This window comes from Bufo gargarizans, chromosome 6 (genome assembly GCF_014858855.1).
Source record: "Bufo gargarizans isolate SCDJY-AF-19 chromosome 6, ASM1485885v1, whole genome shotgun sequence".
NCBI lineage: Eukaryota > Metazoa > Chordata > Amphibia > Anura > Bufonidae > Bufo > Bufo gargarizans.
Window position 1 is genome coordinate 385,638,909 of NC_058085.1, and position 21,607 is coordinate 385,660,515.

At 44.1% G+C, this 21,607-nt stretch overlaps 1 protein-coding gene across 11 annotated transcripts in view; it reads right to left on the reverse strand.

The window, feature by feature from the left end:
* Positions 1 to 5,927: 5,927 nt before the first annotated feature.
* LDB1 (LIM domain binding 1) overlaps positions 5,928 to 21,607 on the reverse strand; it is a 154,833-nt gene continuing 139,153 nt past the window's right edge. For 6 of the 11 annotated variants that reach the window (XM_044300065.1, XM_044300060.1, XM_044300066.1 and 3 more), the window contains 8 exons: positions 18,048 to 18,138; positions 17,851 to 17,953; positions 16,443 to 16,615; positions 15,036 to 15,158; positions 14,773 to 14,856; positions 14,098 to 14,221; positions 13,863 to 14,011; positions 5,928 to 6,335 (listed from right to left, as the gene is read on the reverse strand). In XM_044300065.1, coding sequence (XP_044156000.1) covers positions 6,105 to 6,335; positions 13,863 to 14,011; positions 14,098 to 14,221; positions 14,773 to 14,856; positions 15,036 to 15,158; positions 16,443 to 16,615; positions 17,851 to 17,953; positions 18,048 to 18,138 — 1,078 coding nt within the window. In that variant the 3' untranslated portion in view covers positions 5,928 to 6,104. Of the gene's footprint in view, positions 6,446 to 13,862; positions 14,012 to 14,097; positions 14,222 to 14,772; positions 14,857 to 15,035; positions 15,159 to 16,442; positions 16,616 to 17,850; positions 17,954 to 18,047; positions 18,139 to 21,607 lie in introns of all 11 variants that reach the window. The other 5 variants (XM_044300067.1, XM_044300063.1, XM_044300062.1 and 2 more) reach the window with 4 other exon arrangements.

Below are 21,607 nucleotides of genomic sequence, written 5' to 3' on the forward strand. Positions count from 1 at the left end.
TGGGTCCACCAGAGGAAATTTTTCTTGAGGCCCAACCTTCACATCATCCATAAAGTTTAATAGGTTTTGAATCACAGCAATAAACCTTCGTGGCAAGTGACTGGCTCCAAAGGCTTTCTTTTGGATCATTAAGGCAGATTATGGTATCAGAGTCTGGGGGATCCTCTGGTGGGCCAGCATGACCCTGTCTGCATTTCTATGGGGTCGCACACAACCCCATATTTTTTTTGCGGATAGCCATTCTGCAAATTTTAGAAAACATCCTATTCTGATTTGCAGACGAGAATAGCCATTTCTGTTAATGGGAGTGAGAAAAACGCAGAAAGCACGCGGAAGTTATCCACACTTTGCTTGACCGATGTGCAGGAGGCCTTATGGTGCCAGACTAAAGTGATTGCTTATTGGTAACACCCAATAAATCAGGATTTGTGTAAGGCCTTATACAGCTGGTGGAAACATGGATGCATTTTAGCATCTAGAACCGCATCATGAGGATCTACAGTGCGGTAAGTTCAGATAATGGGATTGCGGCTGTAGGGGGTTATTGAGACAAGTTTTTCTTCACCATTTTATTTTATTTTTTAAACAATAGCGCACTGACCCATACAAGTCAGAGGCGTTATTCACATGTATTTTTAAAGGGGTATTCCCATCTGAAACAGTTATGGCACACATCCACAGGGAGCACCATAAATGTCCAATTGGTGTAGGTCCCATAACAGAGCTTTGTCGCACCCCGGATGGGGATGTGGCTGCACACGCACGGCTCTCTTCATTCACTTCAATAGCACATCTGAAAGTAGCCGAGCATGCTACATTCACGTCTCCGGTAACCCGATCAGAGTTCCCCGGATGTGGCATTGCCGGATACTGCCATTCACCGCCAGAGCACATGGTATCGGCCGCTTTCCAGCACGAGCGTCGGGTTTCACCCAGACAAAGACCATTGTACAGTTTTTGTCTAACCAAAACCTGACACTCCTACTACCTGCTACCAGAAATGTAAATGTAGCCTTAGCCACTTTCAGAATGGATAGCGCCATGCAAGCATGACCACATTGTCATACAAGCGCGACTAGACTCCATTCTTGAAATAGGTGTGGGTTCCACCTCTTGGACATTTATGGCATATCCACAGGATATGCCATAGGTGTCCCAGTTGGGAATATCCTTTTAATGAATCTAACCTTTTAACTCACTGCTAGTCCTATTCCAGGCCAGTTTTTGGGCACCTACCCATCTAATGGAGGGGAAGAGAGAAATGGAGCAACCTATGTGTTTCTTTTAACAGACCTGAAAAACAGACCCAGTTGTGAGGATGAGCTCTTTAGGTGCAAACCCCCCCCCAGCAGCGGCACGGCCTTCTCACTGTTTACCGCTGGCCGAGTGACGTCATGACTAGTATCAACTGACCTGGGCGGGGCTAAGCTCAGTTTCATTTAATTGAGCTTAGCCCCGCCCAAGCCAGTTGATACAAGTTGTGACGTCACTCGGCCAGCGGTAAACAGTGAGAAAGCCGTGGCACTGCTGGAGCGCCGCTGCCTTCTCAAAACAGCTGATCGGCGGAGGTCCCGGGTGTCAGACCCCCGCCAATCAGATGCTGATGATCTGTCCAGAGGATAGATCATCAGTTTTAACAAAGTGCAGAACCCCTTTAACTATCTCTATAGTGCCAGTAAATGCATGAGCAAAGCACTAAAAATAAAAAAATTAGCCCAAAACTTTTGGTGACATTATCAAGATGCATTTTATGGCTGTTCTCAAAACAAAGACATTAACATAACCAAAGACTAACAGATGGATTCTCCGGCTCTTTGGTTACTATGGAACTACAGGTTTTCTAGTGCCCTTAAGTAGGTCACGAATAAACCTTGGAGTTTACACTGTGGACAACCCTTGAAAGGACGCCCCCCCACAATAAGCTAATCACTCCCAGAGATAACCTGTAACCTGTGCAGAAATCCCACAAGTGTTCAATTTCTCTGCAGCACCACCGCAGGGCAAATTAAGTATTACACAGGGCCAATTGAAATCAATGAGCTCTGAGGGTAATTCTCAGACCTGCTGGGTCCTCCAAAGCAAGAGACACTCTTTGTGGCCACCACTAATTATTTAATTTTGAGACAGTCAGACATTAGATGTCAAACATTTACAATTGGGATGGACGAGGGCAAATTGATTTCCAATAAAAGGCTGCAAGTTAAAAGGACAAGCAGTTTTTGGGAAAACCATAAAATTGTGTCCAATCGTCACTTCCTTCCAACAACAGATGAATTTAACTCGTTATAGATTTTGGTGATAGGAATTTTTTAAATGGTGAACGACCAATGGATTCCTAATAGTGTTGAGCGAACTTGTGTTTTAAGTTCAGCGTCTAAAGTTCGGGTTATCGAAGAATTCCGTTATGGATTCTAAATTCCGTTATGGTCCGTGGTAGCGGAATCCATAACGAGATTCTTCAATAACCCGAACTTTAGACGCCGAACTTAAAAACACAAGTTCGCTCAACACTAATTCCTAACACTAATATTATAGCTTATCAGTAGTAATAAGTCAGAGCAACTGGACTTTATGTATTTTTATTCTTGAAGATGCTTTGTCAGCACACTCAAACAGAATAACTTATACGAAGAATCTCTGGCATTAAATACTGGTGACTCATGCTTCAGTCAGCCTAATTGGTTTATCATGATCAACACGAGTTAAAGGACCTCATGGAGGTAAGACATTGATTGCATTTGCATGATTGTAGCCATGAGATGTGATAACACTGCGTTAGAACGGCAACAGGCCCAGTTGCTTTGACTTATTACAACTGACATCTTAACTCACCAAGGTTCTTGACCTCATGTTAAGATAAGGCTGGTTTCACACTACCATTTCATTTTCGAAATCCATTATAAAAATGGTAAAAACAGGAAAAAAATAAAAATTGATTAGAAAAACTGAACACTTTTCAAGACCATCCGTTTTAATCCATCATATACTTCAATAGAAATAAAAGACGGAAACCAGCATTTCATCATGGTTCCGTTATACCATTGGGTTGTACCCAATGGCAAAGACATGAAAATATTCAAATAAAATAATTAGGAAAATCAATTGAAGCTGCTTTTACAATAAAACATTCATAAAATGTGAAGGAACAATTCACACTTGCTGCTCTCTATGAGGTCTACAGATCTGGCAGGAAAGCCAGCCATGCATCAAGAAGCAGCAAGCCGTACAGCACCTTTTATTTTAAAGCTACCCCATTCATTCTTTTGCTTTCAACTGCTTTCGACTCAAGACCCTAAAAAAATAATAAAAAAAATAAAATAAAAAATTTGGCCCAGAGACACATACAAATGAAAACCAGACCATTGAACATTACATGGGTACAGAGAACTGGTGACCAAAAATAAACCCCCATTTATTACAGTCCTCGTTTATGGAGACACAGGAAAATCCGCCCCAAATATCATATAACCTATACATATAAAAAATAAAAAATAAAATAATGAATAATCTTTTCTAAAGTGATAATACATTAAGACTAGAATCACACACGGCTTCTACTGAGCAGAAATGTACAGGCACAAGATACAGAAACCCAAGCGAGAGAACAGGTTGGTAAGGAGAAAGGAGGGGGAGGGGTGTTATCACACAATTTTACATAGAAGGGAAGAGCGGGAGCCTTAATCGCTCTCTCGTCTCTTCCACTTGGAGGGATTACAAAGGAATTCGGCAAAGTCTTTCCTTGGTTTGAAGCTTTTGGAACTGTAGAAAACAAGATTCCCCAGAGATATAGAATGAGCCAGTACAAAATCAGGACAGCATTTTTTTAACTTACTTTTTTTTTTTAATAATATTATTTAAAAATAAAATTAAAATTAAAAAAATAAAAACAATAATAAAAAAAAAATTAGAAAAGCAAGAAAGAACGAGGCACTGTGGATACTGCAACTGCTAGGGATAAAAGGATCATGTACAATTTTTTTTTTTTTAAAGAAATGGATGAATGCCTTACACAATACAATAAATAATGCCCACGTCATGCCAAGCTACCGGGCAGAGGATGCATGTGTGGTCCTAGTCTGCCATCTGCATATCTTTGCTCAACCAGTCCAATGTAAAAGGGCTCTTTCCTGGATGTGTAACCTTACTAGGACTCATCGAATAAGTCTATAGGCCTATACCTACATAGGGAACAGTGGCATTTCCACATATTGTATGTGCCCAAAGCTGCACATCAGGAAGCAGCACCACAGTAAAGTGAATTTTCAAGCTAAAAATAGTAAAAAATAAATAAAAAATCTGTGCCAATTTCTCTCTTTTTTTTTTTTAAAGCAGCCAAGGTTCCTTTTTTTTTTTTATAATAAAAAGCTATAATAAAAAAAAATAAAAAAATGCATACATATAAAGTTAATTGGTAACACTTCTGCTACCGGTTGGAACCACTAGGGGGAGCTTAAGCACTTGCTGCAGACAGTTTATACATTGACCTCAATAGTACAACAGTGTGTAGTAAAGCTCCCTCTACTGGTGGCTGAAGGCAGCAAGAATTTATTATTATTATCCAATAGCTATCAAGATCAATTAAGAAATTAAATCAGCACAGAATATTAGATTTGAAACCATCATGATCATAGAAGATACAAATTCACTTTAAAGTTGTGTTCCATCAAAAGCTACTTTAAAGAGTCTTTGAGAAAGTCAGACCTGCGAGCTAGGATACCCATTCACAGATTTCTAAAATAGGGAGGGGGATGACTAAAAACTGAATATTCCTTAAAATGCCATTAATATTTACAGATGAGATGCCAACAAGATTTTTTTTTCTGCCATTAAAAATTCTACAAATGCTGCCACCAGATAAATCCAGCGATATGGTGGAAATGTAACTATATGCGCTAGTGACTAGAAAAGGCTTCACATCTGAAAGGGGCCACACATATCATGTGGTCAACTAATTCAGCTGTGTATGGAAGCTTACTTATAGGCAATGCAACAAGGGAAAAAAGCATGGAAATTACCCCTCCTTCAGAAGGAAGAAACCTCTGAAAAGTAGCCAAACCAGTGTCTCTTCCTTCTGGAAGAGAAATCTCCCTCAGCATGTAGAGCCTGCCATCTCCCAGCCTTTTCTGGATCCACAGCGCCATCTGTGGCTAATTTAGTAGGCAATAATACGCCATTCGTTAGTCTCTGTTTGGATGTCAATACCATCATTTTCTTAATTATGCCTAAAATTGCCATTTATACGAATGATGTGTGGCTGGTTTCTGTGGGACTGGTTGAGGTGTATGGGCCTCAGGACTCACGTCAGGGGAGGTTATGAATGGGCTGTTGGACTGCAACATGCCCAATCCTATTGTTCTCGGGGGGGGGGGGGGGATAAGCTGTCACCAGAGGTCCCTGGCAGCGGCTTCCTCTCCACCCGGTGGGAAAGTTCGAGCTCATTTGGGTAGGTCCACATGGAGCTTTTTTGGGAGGAGGTTTGGAGGAACATTTTCCTGCAGGTTTTTCAGCCAAAGCCAGACATGATTTCGAAAGGAATCGGAAATATAAAGGATGGATTTATACTTCTCCTTCCTGCTGGAGCCACATCTGGCTTTGGCTGAAAAACTTAAAGAAAAATCTGCTCCAAAAAACTCCATGTGGACCTACCCATTGACCAACAGGTCGTCATGCGTATGGCCAGGCTTAGAGTGGACACAACTGAGGCCAGACTAGTAATCTGACTTGTTCGTACGCCCCATAAGTCAGGCCTCAACATGACAGCCTAATAGCATTTTAGTGAGCCCATCCTACCCTATGACTTACCTACAAAGCCCACCACCACAATTCCCCTCCCCCTACTTTGTTCATTTGCAGTTGCTGGTCCACAGTACCTCGGTTCATCTCGCAGTAACCCCTTTCCTATGAAGGTAGGACCTGCAGAAAAGGGGTTCATTTTAAAATGTCATTTTTATTTCAATTTACAGGTAGATAAGTTTCAACTTTTTTTTTTTTCTCTTTTTCTCGACTTTTATTTTAAAACAAACATTTTTGTTCCTCCACATCGGCCTGGTATACACATATATATATTTTATTCTTTTTTTTTTTTTTATTCTTTTTTTTAATCTTTACTGTGAAGCCTGTGAGGTTGGGTTCTCCGATTTGCTTTCTTGGCTTGAAGGTGGTTTGCTGTTCCAGGGGCTGTTGGCGCCTAGTGCGGGGGAGTTATTGAAGCTATCCTCGTCATCAATTCCATTGGCAGCATCAAACTGAGTGTTCTCCAGGCGGGTTATCAGTCGCTCATCTTCATCCCCGAATTCTCCTCCCATAAGGGTTGGTTCGCCCACCACCATTACATCCTGAAAGGGAAGAGTTCCAGAAACATAATCAAGGCAGAGGCGTGTCCCTTCCTTCCACTACTACGCGTGGTCAGAAGCGGCTTCTTGGGAGGTCAGGGGAAAGCTGAGGCCTGCAAAAATGCATGTAACGTAAGGGATGTAGGATTAAAGCCCTACAGTCATTACAAAGAAGCATGAGTTACGCATTACCCATATCTATTCCCGGTAAGAACCTTGCACGGGTCTCGTCACATGGACGCAAGTCCTGCTTGAGCTTTATTCCCCCCACCCACCAGACCAATACTGTCCGCAAGTCCCAAACAGGAAACCAGGACTATTAATATACTATATCTAGCCACACCTCCTACAGAATGAGGCTCCACCTCTAAGAGTTTAGGACTGCGGCCAGATATAACCTAGGGCAGGGGTCAGCAACCTTCAACATTCCAGCTGTTGAGAAACTACATCTCCCAGCATGCTCCATTCACTTTTGTGGGAGTTCTCAGAACAGCCAAGGAAGTGTACTTGCTGGGAGTCGTAGTGTCGCCATAGCCGGAGTGTCAGAGATTGCAGATTCCTGACCTAGGGCATGAAGTCAAATGCAGGTAGCAAAGAGGTAATTAATAAAATAAAGAGAAATATGGTGAAGTTTGTAAAAGCTTTTGCACAGGGAATTTCAACCAGTAGCTAAAAAGTCATTCAAGGGCACCTCAACAGTAGCCAGCTGGAAAGCTGTTAGGGACGTGTCTGACTACCTTTCTAATAGCAACCAGCAGAATTAAAAATGCAGCTCTGGAGTACAATACTATAATTTAGGATTAGTATGAAACAAGTAAATGTATTAATGGTTACTCAAGTTTTAATGTAGATTAGGTCTCAATGTATAAACTATAACATCAAAGGTGGGCATGTACTGTAAGACCGGTTGCATTTAAAGGGGTGGTCCCACAAAAAATATTCTACAGTTCTGATTACTTTTGTAATTGCATGTAATTAAAAATGTTGCATTGCCACTAAGTTATTCAATAAAATGTATCTGTATAGCACAACCCGTTTCCCATTTCTTTGTCCTGCTCACTGAGATGGCCGCACATGCTCAGTTTCATCCTCCAACTGTCTTCTGAGCTGTGATAGGCAGAGCATGGACACACCCCCTTAACTGCAGCAGAAAAGACACGCCCCCTGAGCTGTCAGCTTGATATAAACAAAGCAGAGCAATGAATGTGGAGATCTCTGGATCCATGTGAGGTACAGGGCTGGTTCTAGCTTTGTTAGAAAGAGACTGTCTGTTCATTTTTACATTGAATCATGGGATAACCCCTTTAATAGAGGGACACCCCCCAATTTAATCCAATGATTAAATGGGCACCAGGTAATGCTTATTTCTCCTGGTGCCATAGGGGAATTTTATACTTAAGGCATCCCTGTAAAACTGTTTATGTCATAGCGACATATCAAAGGCTTTGTCTGAGCGCTGACCGCTAAAATGGGGAGAAAGAAGCACTCGCATATCTCACGCTCTACCCATAGACTTTCTATTGAGTCCATCTCCTTCAGTGATGAGAGAGAGGGAGCGCGATATGCTCATGATTCTCTCCCCTCGTTCTAGTGACTGGGGGGGGGGGGTCTCTCCCCTTATACCCGCACAATTAAAATCTATATTTTTTTTTTAGTTCAGGGACACATTACAAAAGGTATTCCCAAAATCACAACTCATCACATATCCCGATCTCCTGTGTATTACCCCCCGTAATTTAAATGAAAAAACAAAAAGACACCATCTCCAGCAGTCTCATAAGGTCGAAAAAAGTGGAAGCGGACCTGGCTGACCACTGCTTCATTCAAATAGGGGTGTGCAGGACGCCCATTCTTGTGACTGGTGAAGGTCTAGTCGGATCCCTACCGATGAGCCACTTATCTATCCTGTAATCTTGGAATACCCCTTTAAAAGGGGGTTGTGCCACAATTTCAGGATAGGGGGATTAACTAACTGATTGGTGGGGGTCCCAGAACGGGAGTTCTGTTCCTCTGTCCTGATAGAGCATCCGGCCGTTCCATTCATTCTCTATGGGACCCCCAGAAATAGCAGAGCACTATACGCCGACATCTCCAGAGAATGAATGAAGCTGCACGGCGCATAGGCAGCCTGTTGTTCCGCCAGGACGGGGGAACGGGACCTCCATTCTCAGGACTGCTGTGGGTCTCAGCGGTCAGATCCCCACTGATCAGTTAGTTATCATCTTTTCTATGCATAGGTGACAACTTAAGAAAAAAAGAATTCTTTAACACTGGATTCCCCCACAAATTACAGCAAGGGGGCCCAACAGGGGGAGACCCCACAATCAACTGTCAACAGACTAACAAAAAAAAATTAAAAAAATAACGATTGCCCAAAGCAGACGTAACGTGTAGCTGGTCTGAATGGCAGGCTAGGGATCCTAGAATAATCCCCTGTGCAATAGTTTTCCCATACAGCGCCATAACATATAGAAGGTGATGGTTCTCATTTCTCAGATTTCCTGCATCCCACTCCATGTCACCGTATATTGTGATATCCGATACGTATAGAACTTGCTCAGAAGCAGTGAATGCACAGATGATGTGACTTTACATCTCATATTCTGCTGCCGTTTGTGCTCATTTGGGTCACTTGTGCTCCCCATCAAAGAGCTCTGCTGAACCTCAGTACATACAAATATGTAGAGATCATAATCAACGCCATAATACTGTTAAATACCTAGACGGGATTCTCCAGAACTAATACTCTCAGCAGGCGACTGGTGCTTAAAATGCATAATACACTGTAAACCAACTGCACTTCTGACTGCTGGAGGCACAATGGACATGCTGGGAGTAGTAGTTTTCCCAACAGCTGCAGAGACCATGCTTGCAGATTTGGAAAACTGAATGTAGGCCGTCTCTCCACTGCCACCTATAGGAGACTACCCTGCAAGTCAATGTAGGACCCTTAAAAATGGGGTGTCCGGCATAAGAAATACAGGGCTGCTTCCTCCCAAAAACAGCTTCACACCTGTCCGCAGCTTGTATGTGGCATTGCAAGTTCCCTTCATTAGAGCCAAGCTGCAATACCAGACACCAACCGTAGACAGGTGGGGCGCTGTTTTCCTAAGGCTTCGTTGACACTTCAGTGAATCATGGATGTGTGCAGATACGCGAGCGGTCCGTGGTCTCCACGGACCGCTCACGTATCCATTGACTTTCATGTGTATATTCACACAGTGGTTTTCCGTGGACTGTAGTTCTGTGGCAACACCACGGGAGCATGCCCTATTTTTGCTCATGATCACGGATCCCTCACGCCCACTGAAGTTTATTTGGTCCAAGACATCCAGACATTATGGATGACCTAACACGGATCAACCACGGACCATATTGTCACAGACATGTGAAGGAGGCATAAGAAAGTATTTTCTTTAAAAGGCCTCGAAACATTGTTCAAGTTATCAGAGAAATCAGAGACAACCCTCTGGACAGAGCGTCCTCTTTCGGATGGGGGAGAGCTACTTAGCATAATTCTCCCAGGGAGCATTGCAGTAATGACTCCTTTTACCCGGATCTCTGCAAGGTGAATCAGTACCTTGTAAGATTGGGCAGATTTATAAAAAAAGCGAGCGCAAAACTTTCCATTTCTGAGTCGTCCCTTTACAAAATCAATGCTGCAGACTGATCAATGAACTAGGGGCAGTTCTGCCACTTTCCACTACATTTTTTTTATTTTTTTTGTGTTTAAATAAATCTCCCCTCCTAAATGAGAACTTTCAAAAAGGTACGTTCACCTCTGGACACATTTTACAGCTGAAGTATAAATATAATCCACTTTTTTTTATATTTTTTTTTTAACAGTTCTCTTCACAGCCTGGATTATTCTCCACAGCTGCATTTATAATTCTGCTGCTTGTTACTGGAAACAATCAGCAAGCTAGTGAATCCTCACACCCTTAGGCCTCGTTCACACTTCAGTGTTTGGTCAGTGATTTCCATCAGTGATTTGTGAGCCAAAACCAGAAGTGGAGCCTCCACAGACATGAGGTAGAAGGGAAAGATCTGCTCCTGTTCTGTGTTTAGAGTTGCACCTGGTTTTGGCTCACAAATCACTGATGGAAATCACTGACCGAACACTGACGTGTGAACGAGGCCTTAGGGTCCATTCACACGTCCGTAGTGTATTGAGGATCCGCAATACACCCGACCGGCACCCCCATAGAACTGCCTATTCTTGTTCGCAATTGCGGACAAGAATAGGACATGTTCTACTTTTTTCCAGAGCCGCGGACCGGAAGATCGGGGGCGCGCTCCGGAAATGCAGATGCGGAGAGCACACTGTGTGCTGTCTGCATCCATTCCTGACCCATAGAGAATGAATGGGTCCGCACTAGAGATGAGCGAACTTCTGTTTTAAGTTCGGCGTCTAAAGTTCGGCTTCCGGTTAGCGGAGAATCCCGATCTGGATCCGGATATGGATTCCGACTTCCGTTGTGGTCCGTGGTAGCGGAATCAATAATGGCCGATTATTGATTCCGCTACCACGGACCACAACGGAAGTCGGAATCCATATCCGGATCCAGATCGGGATTCTCCGCTAACCGGAAGCCGAACTTTAGACGCCGAACTTAAAACAGAAGTTCGCTCATCTCTAGTCCGCACCCTTTCTGCAAATTGCAGACCCATTCAACGGACGTGTAAATGGACCCTTAGACCTCGGTCACATCAATGTTCAGCCTTTCCATTCTCCTGTTCAGTTTAGGAGCAGGAGAACGGAAAGGACGGAGAAGGCACATAACGGAGCCTAAGGACCCAATAGACTATAATGGGGTCCGTTATGTCTCTGCTCAGAAGATGATTTTGAAGCGGAGACAAAAGTACTGCGCGCACAACTTTTGTCTCCGCTTCCAAAAATCATCTTCTGAGCAGAAACATAACGGACCCCATTATAGTCTATTGGGTCCTTAGGCTCCGTTATGTGCCTTCTCCGTCCTTTCCGTTTTCCTGCTCCTAAACTGAACAGGAGAATGGAAAGGCTGAACGGTGATGTGAACGAAGCCTTAGGGCTCATGCACACGAACATAAAGGTCACTTTGTGTGCTTTCCGTTTCCTATGTCCGTTCCGGAAAAAAAAATTGAACATGTCCTATTATTGTCTGCATTACGGACAAGGATAGGACTGTTCTATTAGGAGCCAGCTGTTCCGTTCCACAAAATACGGAATGCACACAGACGCCATCTGTATTTTTTGCGGATCGGTTTTTGCAGACCTCCAATACATACGGTCGTGTGCATGAGCCCTTAGCAGCTTAGCTGTGCCACTCTAAGGGCGCCTTCACTTTAATGGAGCTTGCAGAAATCAGTGTGCTTGCTGCCCCCCATTCAAATGAATGAAACCGATTTTCAGTAGCGGAATTTTCTGCCACAAAATCTGCAGTGTGTGAAGGCGCCCTAATGCAGTTTTAAGGCAGTTTGTTTTGTTTCAACTGCACATTGGAGTACGCGGCCCGGTGCAAAGAGGACGCTTCCCAGAATGCAAATCACCAAAGCAGCCTCTGAAATGATGCCGATCCAGCAGGGAATGCTGGACAGTTTGCACAGAGAACTTTGCAGAATTTTGAATGCAGCTGTGAATGCGCTATGTAATGCGCGATCACGACAAGATAGGCCACGTGAAGCAAAGTCATCTGAAAATCAGGTCCAATGGTGACCCCAGACAAGAATATATACATTATTACATGCTGCAAAACATAAGATGTTCCAAGCGGAGAACAAAGCATCGAGGTCGATGGGAACCTGACCACAAGTTTCCAGGAATTGTGAACCAGTTTCCTACAATATGGGGAATGTCGAGCTGGACGCCGATATTGGCTCCCAAGAGAATTACACAAATTTGCAGGCAGGGGCTCGGGGCAAAATAAAGCTCATCGTCTTCCTCCTCCTCATCAATACTAATGTAAAATAACATCTAAGCATCGCACTGAGATTACAGCAGCCCAGTAATCAGACCAAGGTAACTTAAAGAGACAGTGCCACTTTTGAGAAGACTGGGCCACACGTGATGCATAATGAAGTGGCCATCTGGAAGGATGGAAGGAAGCCAATTATACGATACTTCCAAGCACGTAAAAGTCATCACAACACCATGAGATCTTGAAGGAGTTCAGGTCTATAACAGATTCCAGGATTGCAGAAACAAGAACAGCACCACACCTGTTGCTCAGGTGGTCGGTGGCATTGCACTTCATCCCTACTCACTTAAATGGTGTGGAGTGGCAATACCAGACACAACCTATGGACGGATATGGAGCTGTTACTGGAGGAACACAGGACTGTATTTTTTTTTTTTTTCGAATCCTGGACATCCCCTCTAAATTGCTGGTTGCTGATTAACACTTTGCTTCAAGCGGGTACAAACTATTTAGGAAGCTGCATGCCCTTGGGTAGACCTGCCAGTGCTGCCCAGCCCCACTAAGAGGCGCTAGAGGCGACAGGCCATCACTAGCTGAATTGGTGAGGGTCGACACCCTGCACCCCCCTCACTCTGCTGGTCAGCTGAGTGCAGTGATGAGTACTGTCCACTACAAGGTTCCCGGTGGCGACTTACAGCGGTGAGGCTACACCCCAACAGCTGATGGTTGGGGGTGCAGGGTATCAGTCACCCGCCAGTCAGTGATAGCCTACCTTGAGAGTAGCCCAGACAAACCCTTAAAATTTGCCTGGCAAATCATTTCTCAAGATCAGAGACATAAGGATAGAGAAGGAGGTAAAAGAGTGCGAGTTCCCGTACCTCAGGACCACCAGGGCTGGAGATTATAAATGACTTACACCCCTAGCATCAACAAGGGTCTCTGTTCGCATTATGTGTTTTTGGCCTACATGTCCATAGGACTCCATTGACCCAAAGCACTCCAAAAGTGTACATATGGTATGTCCTATATCTTGGGATATCTATTTTTTTTCACAATTGTATAGAAAAGCACCGAGACTTATAGGGCACATCACGATATATATTATGGGAGCCTGCTGAGGATGTACGCCACTATATCTCCGCACCATGGCATATATCACGGCCTTCCATCGGAGGTATACATCGAGAAGTCCTCACTGCATATACCTCCAACAGAGGGCTCAGATTTGATGTCAACCTAGAAATGAGGCACGTCACTTGTCATACGTGGCACTGGCTCTTAAAATTATTTGGTGGTCATTTATCGAGTTCCATAGGCCCTGGCAGCTTTCAGTTGCAACAAAACAAAGCGATTGTTTTTTTTTTCCTTTCTTTAAATCCAGTGAAAATGAAAATGCAGAAGATGCTCATATAGTAACCAACCAAATTACAGATATCACTAAGTGGGCTGGAAAAGGGTAGCAGGGACTTGGCTGCTACGAGCAGTTTGCCCCCTGTTACATTTGCTCCATTTTTGTTCTTTATAAAACCGCCACACTCTGCTCACCACCATGGTCGGTTTATAACGTGGTAGGAGGAGAACATATCAGGTACTTAGGGTATGAAGAAAAAAAAAATTAAAAGGTGATGCTTACAGGTACCTGGCTGGAGAGGGCGAAGGTACTGGCCGGACTTTTCTTCTTACTATTACTGTTGTTTGTGTTGCCCCCTCCAGTGCTCATTGTGCTCCCCCCAGACATCTTTCTTTTCCTCCTCTTATTAGGAGCCTGTCGGGCAGGTTCAGCTGCAGGAATGACACGATAGGGGTCAGAGTGGGCAGGCTTCACAAAAGGCAAAAGAACAAGATGTGTAGTTCTTAGGAGTGCTCACCAGGTGGCGCTACCATTCTCTGCCATTTCTGAAATAGACAAGTCTTCAAGCAGTCCCTGGGGCTTAAACTGTATGTCTTGTGCCGGGACATAAGCTCCTGCATAGGCTCTAGAATTACACACAGCTGGGGAGGAGAAAAGACATAAAACCAAGGTTAAAACCCCCAAGAAACATAGATCTGTTTATTGCTGAGCTAAGCCATGTGGGGTATGAGCAGGAGATCGCCCATGTTATGTGTGACATTTTCCTTTATTTGCTCGACACTGTCCCTTTAAGAGAAAAATACTAGTAATGACAATTGGCACCATGTATTAAACATGTGTTTGCTGTGAAATGTGCCCCATCATGCAGCACCCCACCCTGTTAACATGTAAGTTAATGTGTACTGCAGTGTTTACTCATGACACTAGATGTCACTGTTTTATATTGTATAAGGGCCTGCAGCAGGGAACAGGCAGCGTAGCTGAAGCCACATGGTGCGAGAGGGGAGGCTGCAATGAGCTTCAGGATCTTGCTAAGGAGACGGTTAAGATTAAATTAGCCAGACAAGGTGCAAGTTGTAAAACAGAGGCCGCAGGATGGATGTGTGATGCTGGAGTGGCCATATGATTAACATTAATAACGCCCTGCGTGTCTGATGCTGGACCTAATGGCCATAAACTATAATTTGCTCACCCGGAGGTAGTTGAGCGTAGAGTTTGAAAGTCCACATCTTGTGATGTTCTTTGACAACTGGTCCAACATTTGGGGGTCCTGGGCCTGAGAAAAATTAAAATATAGAAAATTAAATCTAAGACAAAACTGTGGGCTCATCTTAGTGAGCACCAAATCTATTCAATAGGCACATGGGACCTCGGTGAGCCATGAGGAGTTCTGAAGATGCCATTCAGCTCACAAAACATTAGTACTGTATTTGGATGACCGTGTTCTGTACTTACATGCATGGCGAGGATACTGCGGGGAATGAGCTCTCGATGTTGCCGGATACTGAAGTGCCACGTTTTTATCCTCATCATGTCATCAAACATGAACTCCAGGTATAACCTCCCCTCTACGCACACCTACAGAGATAACGTGAACAAATCTGTTTTACGAACTTTTAAGAAAAAAAGGATATGCAAAAATACCAGCTATACTGCTAGATGACCACTAGATGGCATTACGCCTAGTAGTTCTTCCCTATATTAGTAGATACAGCACATCTTATTTTGCCAAATTAATTTAAAGCCTCTTGGTGCCCAGATACTACAAAGCCTACGTGCTGACGGGTCGCCTGTATGGCAGACACTGGTGCTCCAGAGCTGATCTTCATGGTCAGTCTTCTTAGACGGAGAGTCCATGTTGCATATCAGCATATGAACATGTCTTGTTTGCTCATCCTACCATGTCCGTCAATACTACAGAGTTGTTCAGGATTAGAAAAACATGGCTGCCTGCTTTCAAATACAGCTCCACCCCTGTTTGCAGGTTGTGTGTGGTACTGCAGCTCAGCCCCATTCACATCAATGTAGTTGAGCTGCAATACCAGACACAACCAAGGAGAGGTGCTTGTTTCTGAAAGATAGCGGCCACGTTTGTCCATAGTGATTACCGATAGGGCATCAATAACTGATCGGCGGGTACTCCACCCCCCTCGGAGGTTGGCACCAGAACTACACAGATCCATCCATTGTGTAGTGGACACAGCTGGTTACTGCGCTGCTCCCACTGAAGTGAATACTGCAGTAAGCGGCTCCGTCCACCACACAACGGACAGAGCTATGAAATATATCAGGAGTCCTAATTTAGGACGAGTGCAGGTCTGAGCTGTTATCAGAAGACGGACCAGATGACACACTCAGCTCTGCTACATACACCTCTATATCTTAACTTAATTTGTAAATTCTGACGTGTTCTTATAGTCAAACTTTAGAAAGACTTGTCATTTTCTGGTTGAGGGTTTTATACTTTGCATTTCGGTTTGTCCCCATTTTCAAAAACTCTGCTTGCCGTCAGTGAATGGGAACAATCTCATTTGCATCCATAGGGGGGAAACCCCAAAGAGATCTGATCAACTCTATCCAGTCTTGACAACCCCGTGAGCTAAACACATATGCAACCCCAAATCTCTCTCCTGTCCTAAGGGTTTGTTACAATGTTTTAGCCTCAAGAACCAGGCTGGATACAGTAATACAAACCCTCAGCTGTGAGGCTTTAGGTCCCTAGACTCCCTACCATTTTCAGTCTCTGTTTCCATTCGCAGACCTCAAGCTGAGATCTTTAAAAAAAAATCGTGCATCATGTTTCATTTCATCAGGTTTACATGGGACCGTGCACCCCTTTAAATCCGGCCTTGGCGATTGTACCTGTGTAAACATGGGTTTGCCATGCTGTGTGACCATTGTGCACTGATCGCAGTCGAGCGAGACAAAGTTATTGTGGAATGACTCCTTGGGGTGCTTCAAGATGTAGTACAGCTCTGTGGCGCCACCTTCAAATATACTGCGGAAATACCGGGGAATAAGCGTCCGTCCAATGGCTGAAGGGACACAAAACAAAAGCAGGTTATTCCAGTTCTTAGAGTAGTCACGCTCCACGCACAAAGAAAGGACATAGTGTCATGGCGGCAGCCACGACAGTCCCCGAGGGGGGCCCAAAAGTTCCTCTGCCACATAAGACAACACCCAGATACAGATCAGGGCCCAGGAAACTTGGGTACAACCCTTCCATAGGCATTAATGTAAATGGCATCTGTATGTCAGGTCCAAGTGCGGCAGATAATTACCGCTGCAGATTTTGGTGCAAAACCCCAGATTTTTTCCACCCCACATATATCCTGCAGATTTCCCCCTATGCACTGGAAAAGGTGAAATTCATGTTGAAAATCTGGTGCATTTCTGGAGCTGAATGAGCACGTCTGCCAAAGTTTTCACACATGGGTTTCGGACCCCATACACTTGCGTCATAGAGTAAATTGATGTGGATTTGCAGCATGGTATCGGCCACATCTGGACCCAGCCTTATTCTTTAGCCCTCCCAACTTACGGTCAGGTATATCCCTCGTTTAAGGGTCCATTCACACGTCCACAAAACGGGTCCGCATCTGTTACGCAATTTTGCGGAACAGGTGCAAACCCATTCATTTTCAATGGGGCCAGAACGTGCTGTCCGTATCCGCACTTCCAAGTCTGCAAAAAAATAGAACATGTCCTATTCTTGTCCGCAATTTGCGGATCTGCAAAACACATACGGACGTGTGAACGGACCCTAAGAGACCAATTCCAACATATATTACAGTACTGGGAATACCAGTCAGCATTGCAATCCCTATTCATGGAAGGGGTTTTCTGACACATCCTCAGAATAGGTCATCAAGATCAGATCAGTGGGGGTCCAACATCCTGCATCCCCACAGAAACTGTTTTGGGCAGCCGCTAGCACCACAAACTATACAGTGGAGGATATCGGAAGCATAAGGTTCTAGTCCACTGTTTAGTGGTTGTGCCGGGATCCTCAGCTCAGATCGCATACAAGTGAAGCTGAGCTGTGGTACTCCGGCAACTACACAGTGGACAAAGCCTCCTGTCGGCTGTACAGTCTCCAGAGACAATAGCTGCCCCCAAAAAATGGTGCCGGATGTTGGACCCCCACCGATCTGATACTGGTGACCCATCGAGAGGACAGGCCATCAAGATACAAGTCCAGGAAAACTCCTTTAAGCTCCACTAACAAAAAGACCCACAAAACTTCCCAAAACTACTTTACAAGACTCACTATATCTCTTTGGTCCGTCTTCCAAGCAAAACGTGATGGTCAGCATGGCGTCATCTTCAAAGAACTCTGTGGTGAAGGCGTCCCACCAGAGATTGTCACATTCCTGGAAACGGAAGCGCGGGTTACTTAATACAACTTCTCAACACACGAGAATTTCTATAGGTACTGGATTATATAAAGGCAGGAGGATGACCTACCTCTGGATGACCTACCTCTGTCCAATTCTGAAGACGTTTGTTCAGTTCAAATATTCTGTAGTCTGTCTGGTTCCCATACGGCGTATGTCTCCTGCACAACAAAACAGAAGTCAGGACACGTTTCCTGGAACCAGAGTAAATTCTCAGCCATCATGATAACTGTTAGGCCCCTTTCACACGAGCGAGATTTCCGCGCGGGTGCAATGAGCGACGTGAAAACGCATAGCACCCGCACTGAATCCTGACCCATTCATTTCAATGGGTCTGTGTACATGAGCATTTGTTTCACGCATCAGTTCTGCGTTGCGTGAAAAATGCAGCATGCTCTATAATCTGCGCTTTTCACGCAGCCCTGGCCCCATAGAAGTAAATGGGGCTTCAGTGAAAAACGCATCGCATACTGAAGCAAGTGCGGATGCGATGCGTTTTTCACTGATGGTTGCTAAGAGAGGTTTGTAAACCTTCAGATTTTTATCACGCGGGTGAAAAACATCAAAACGCATTGCACCCGTGTGGAAAAAACTGAAGAACTGAACGCAATCGCAGACAAAACTGACTGAACTTGCCTGTAAAATGCTGCGAGCTTCACTGAACGCATCCGGACCTAATCAGTCACTCTCGTGTGAAAGAGGCCTGAATCCCCTTTATGCCTACAAGCTTTAAGGGGTTCTCTGATTTCGTATTATTTTTTTTTCCTGCCCAGAGTACCCCAAACATTGCATGTTCTTGCCCCATACACCAGTTGTTTTTAGCACTTACTTCCCCTGTACTCGGCATTACTGCATCCTGGCAGGATGTCTACCTGCAGAACTTCCTGTTTTCATCAGCTTCCTGCAGGTTCATCTAACCAATCCCAGCATGCTTTGCCCTGTAATGCTTCTCAGGGCTTGCTCTGCCTGCCACACTGTTCTATCAACAGAAGTCACGTCTCCATGTTATTTTAGGTGGAGCCAGCCGTGAGAAACATTACAGACCATGTTGGGTTCCCAGAGGTGGGACCTGCCATTGATGGCATCATGCCCGAGATGACACGACCCCATTTAATATATATGTAGATAACCAGTCGGCACTGCGGTGTAGTAGCGTGGCGGTGTCCGTGGGTTGGCGTCCCAGATAACAGCAATATAGAAAGGATCGGCACTCGCTCAAGATGGCTTTCAGAATGCTAGATTTATTAGTCACATATCAATGGTTAGTGACGCGTTTCGGCACTATGTGCCTTCATCAGACTATACACACATATAAAGAAATCACTTCTTTAAATAGATCGCCAGAATACAAAGAAACTGACGTCATCACAATAACTCCACCCCCAAGTGCAACAATGTAGCGAAAAGCATATATACAAATACATAAGTGATCATCAAATCGGCAGCACGAACCATAACGTGGAAGTTCATAGATGTGCGATGGAAAACATAGTAGCATTATGTTTCAATTCCACTAAGAGAAAAAAAATATTAAGGACATTAAATTAACAAAATGATAGGAAGCCATACACATTGTAATCAGGGTTGAGGCCTCTTGGTTCCAATGTTTGTAACCGGTGGATCCAATAAGCCTCCCTTTTTAATAGTAACTTGTTGCTGTCACCTCCGCGACGAGGTAATGAGACCCCCTCAGTGATTGGGTAACGTACTTGTGCTACCGTATGTTTCTGCTGGTGAAGATGGTATCGGGAGCAACAAATTGCCCTTTCTGATAGTGGACTTGTGTTTGCTCAGCCGGTCCTTCATCCTCATTGAAGTCTCCCCTACGTACATTAAACCACAAGGGCATTTGAGGATATAGATCACGTATCGACTATCACATGTAAACTTGCCCCGTCCCGGTATACTTTCACCTGAATGTGGGTGGGAAAAATGTGTACCTGTTATTACACTTGAGCAATTTATACAGTTTAAACAAGGGAAGTGCCATATTTAGGGGAGGATAGTGCACTCTGTCTCAACGCGGTCTTATTGCCCCCGATGTCGCCCTAACTATTCTATCCCTAATATTATTGGCTCTTTTGTAACACATCATAGGTGGCTGTTGGATTTCCATCATCTGTGGATACGACCTGGAAATAACATGCCGGTGTTTATTAACAATTCCCCTCAATTTCTGGGTCCAGGGATGATATTTGACAATTAATGGAATACGTGGTTCTTTTTTAGGTTTAACCCCCTGTGTCATCAATATCCCATTTCTCTGTTCCTGGAATAGGTGTATAGGATAACCTCTCTCCTTTGTGGTCATTTCATCCAATCTTATCTCACAAGTCTCTGCGTTGCTCACAATGCGTTTAACCCTTTGTTATTGGGAAAAGGGTAGAGACTTTTTAGTGGCCGCTGGATGATTACTGGTGAAGGTAAGTAAACTATCACGATCCGTGATCTTTGTAAATAAATCAGTGTATATTTTACCATCATCCCCTTTTATGACCCATGTATCCAGGAAAGAGATTTTCAGATCATCATAATGCAGCGTAAACTGTAGCTCAGTCCAAACAGAACTGAGGTATTCAGTAAACTGCCCCAGGGACCGAACGTCGCCGCGCCATATGCAAAAAATATAGTCGATAAAACAACGCCAACAGATACAATGATGGATAGATAAAGAGTTGGAGTAGACAAATTCACTCTCAAAATGCACCATATAGCAATTTGCTTATGGTGGTGCGACGTTCGATCCCATCGCGGTCCCACGGCGCTGTTGGTAAAAGGAATCTTGAAAAAGGAAATAATTCTGTTCCAACACCACCTTCAGAAGTGAGAGAAAACACATTTTTTCTGTCTCCTTGTATGTGGTCGAGATCAGGAGGTTTTAGACCGCATTAATGCCCTTCTCGCGTGTGATACCAGTATGCAGTATGAAAGTAACCAGTATGCAGTATGAAAGTAACCAGTATGCAGTCTTTATTCAAGTCCAGAGAGTTGATTTCCTGCAGGAAATGCCCAGTATCCCGTAGATAAGAGGGCGCCATTTTATCAGTGGTGTTAGTACCCTTGCAAGGAAACTCGCTGGTGGGGAGAGGATAGAGTCAGTCAATGCCACGATGGGACGGCCAGGCAGGTGGGTAATAGATTTTTGCACTTTGGGCAGTGTATAAAACACAGGAGTAATAGGGTAATGATTAATAAGAAATTCGCCCAACTTTGAGGCCTCTTGGTTCCAATGTTTGTAACCGGTGGATCCAATAAGCCTCCCTTTTTAATAGTAACTTGTTCCTGTCACCACCTTTGCATCGATGGCTCCATTCTCTCTAGCTGTATTCACAATAATCTGAAGCATTTCTTTAATGCGATAGACAGGGTCAACCTGTAATATCTGATACGTGTCATTATCTCTCAACTGTCCCAAGATTTCAGATATGTAATAATCCTTGTCTAAAACAACCAGGGCTGCCCCCTTATCAGCCGGTTTAAATATAAGGGATTTATCATCTAATAAATGATCTAGGGCATATTTCTCTTCAACAGTCAGATTATGTTGTATGTAAAACTCTCCCTGTTCACATTGGTGCAACAATGTATCAACATCACGCTGAACAAAATTGATAAAGGTCTCAACTGGGT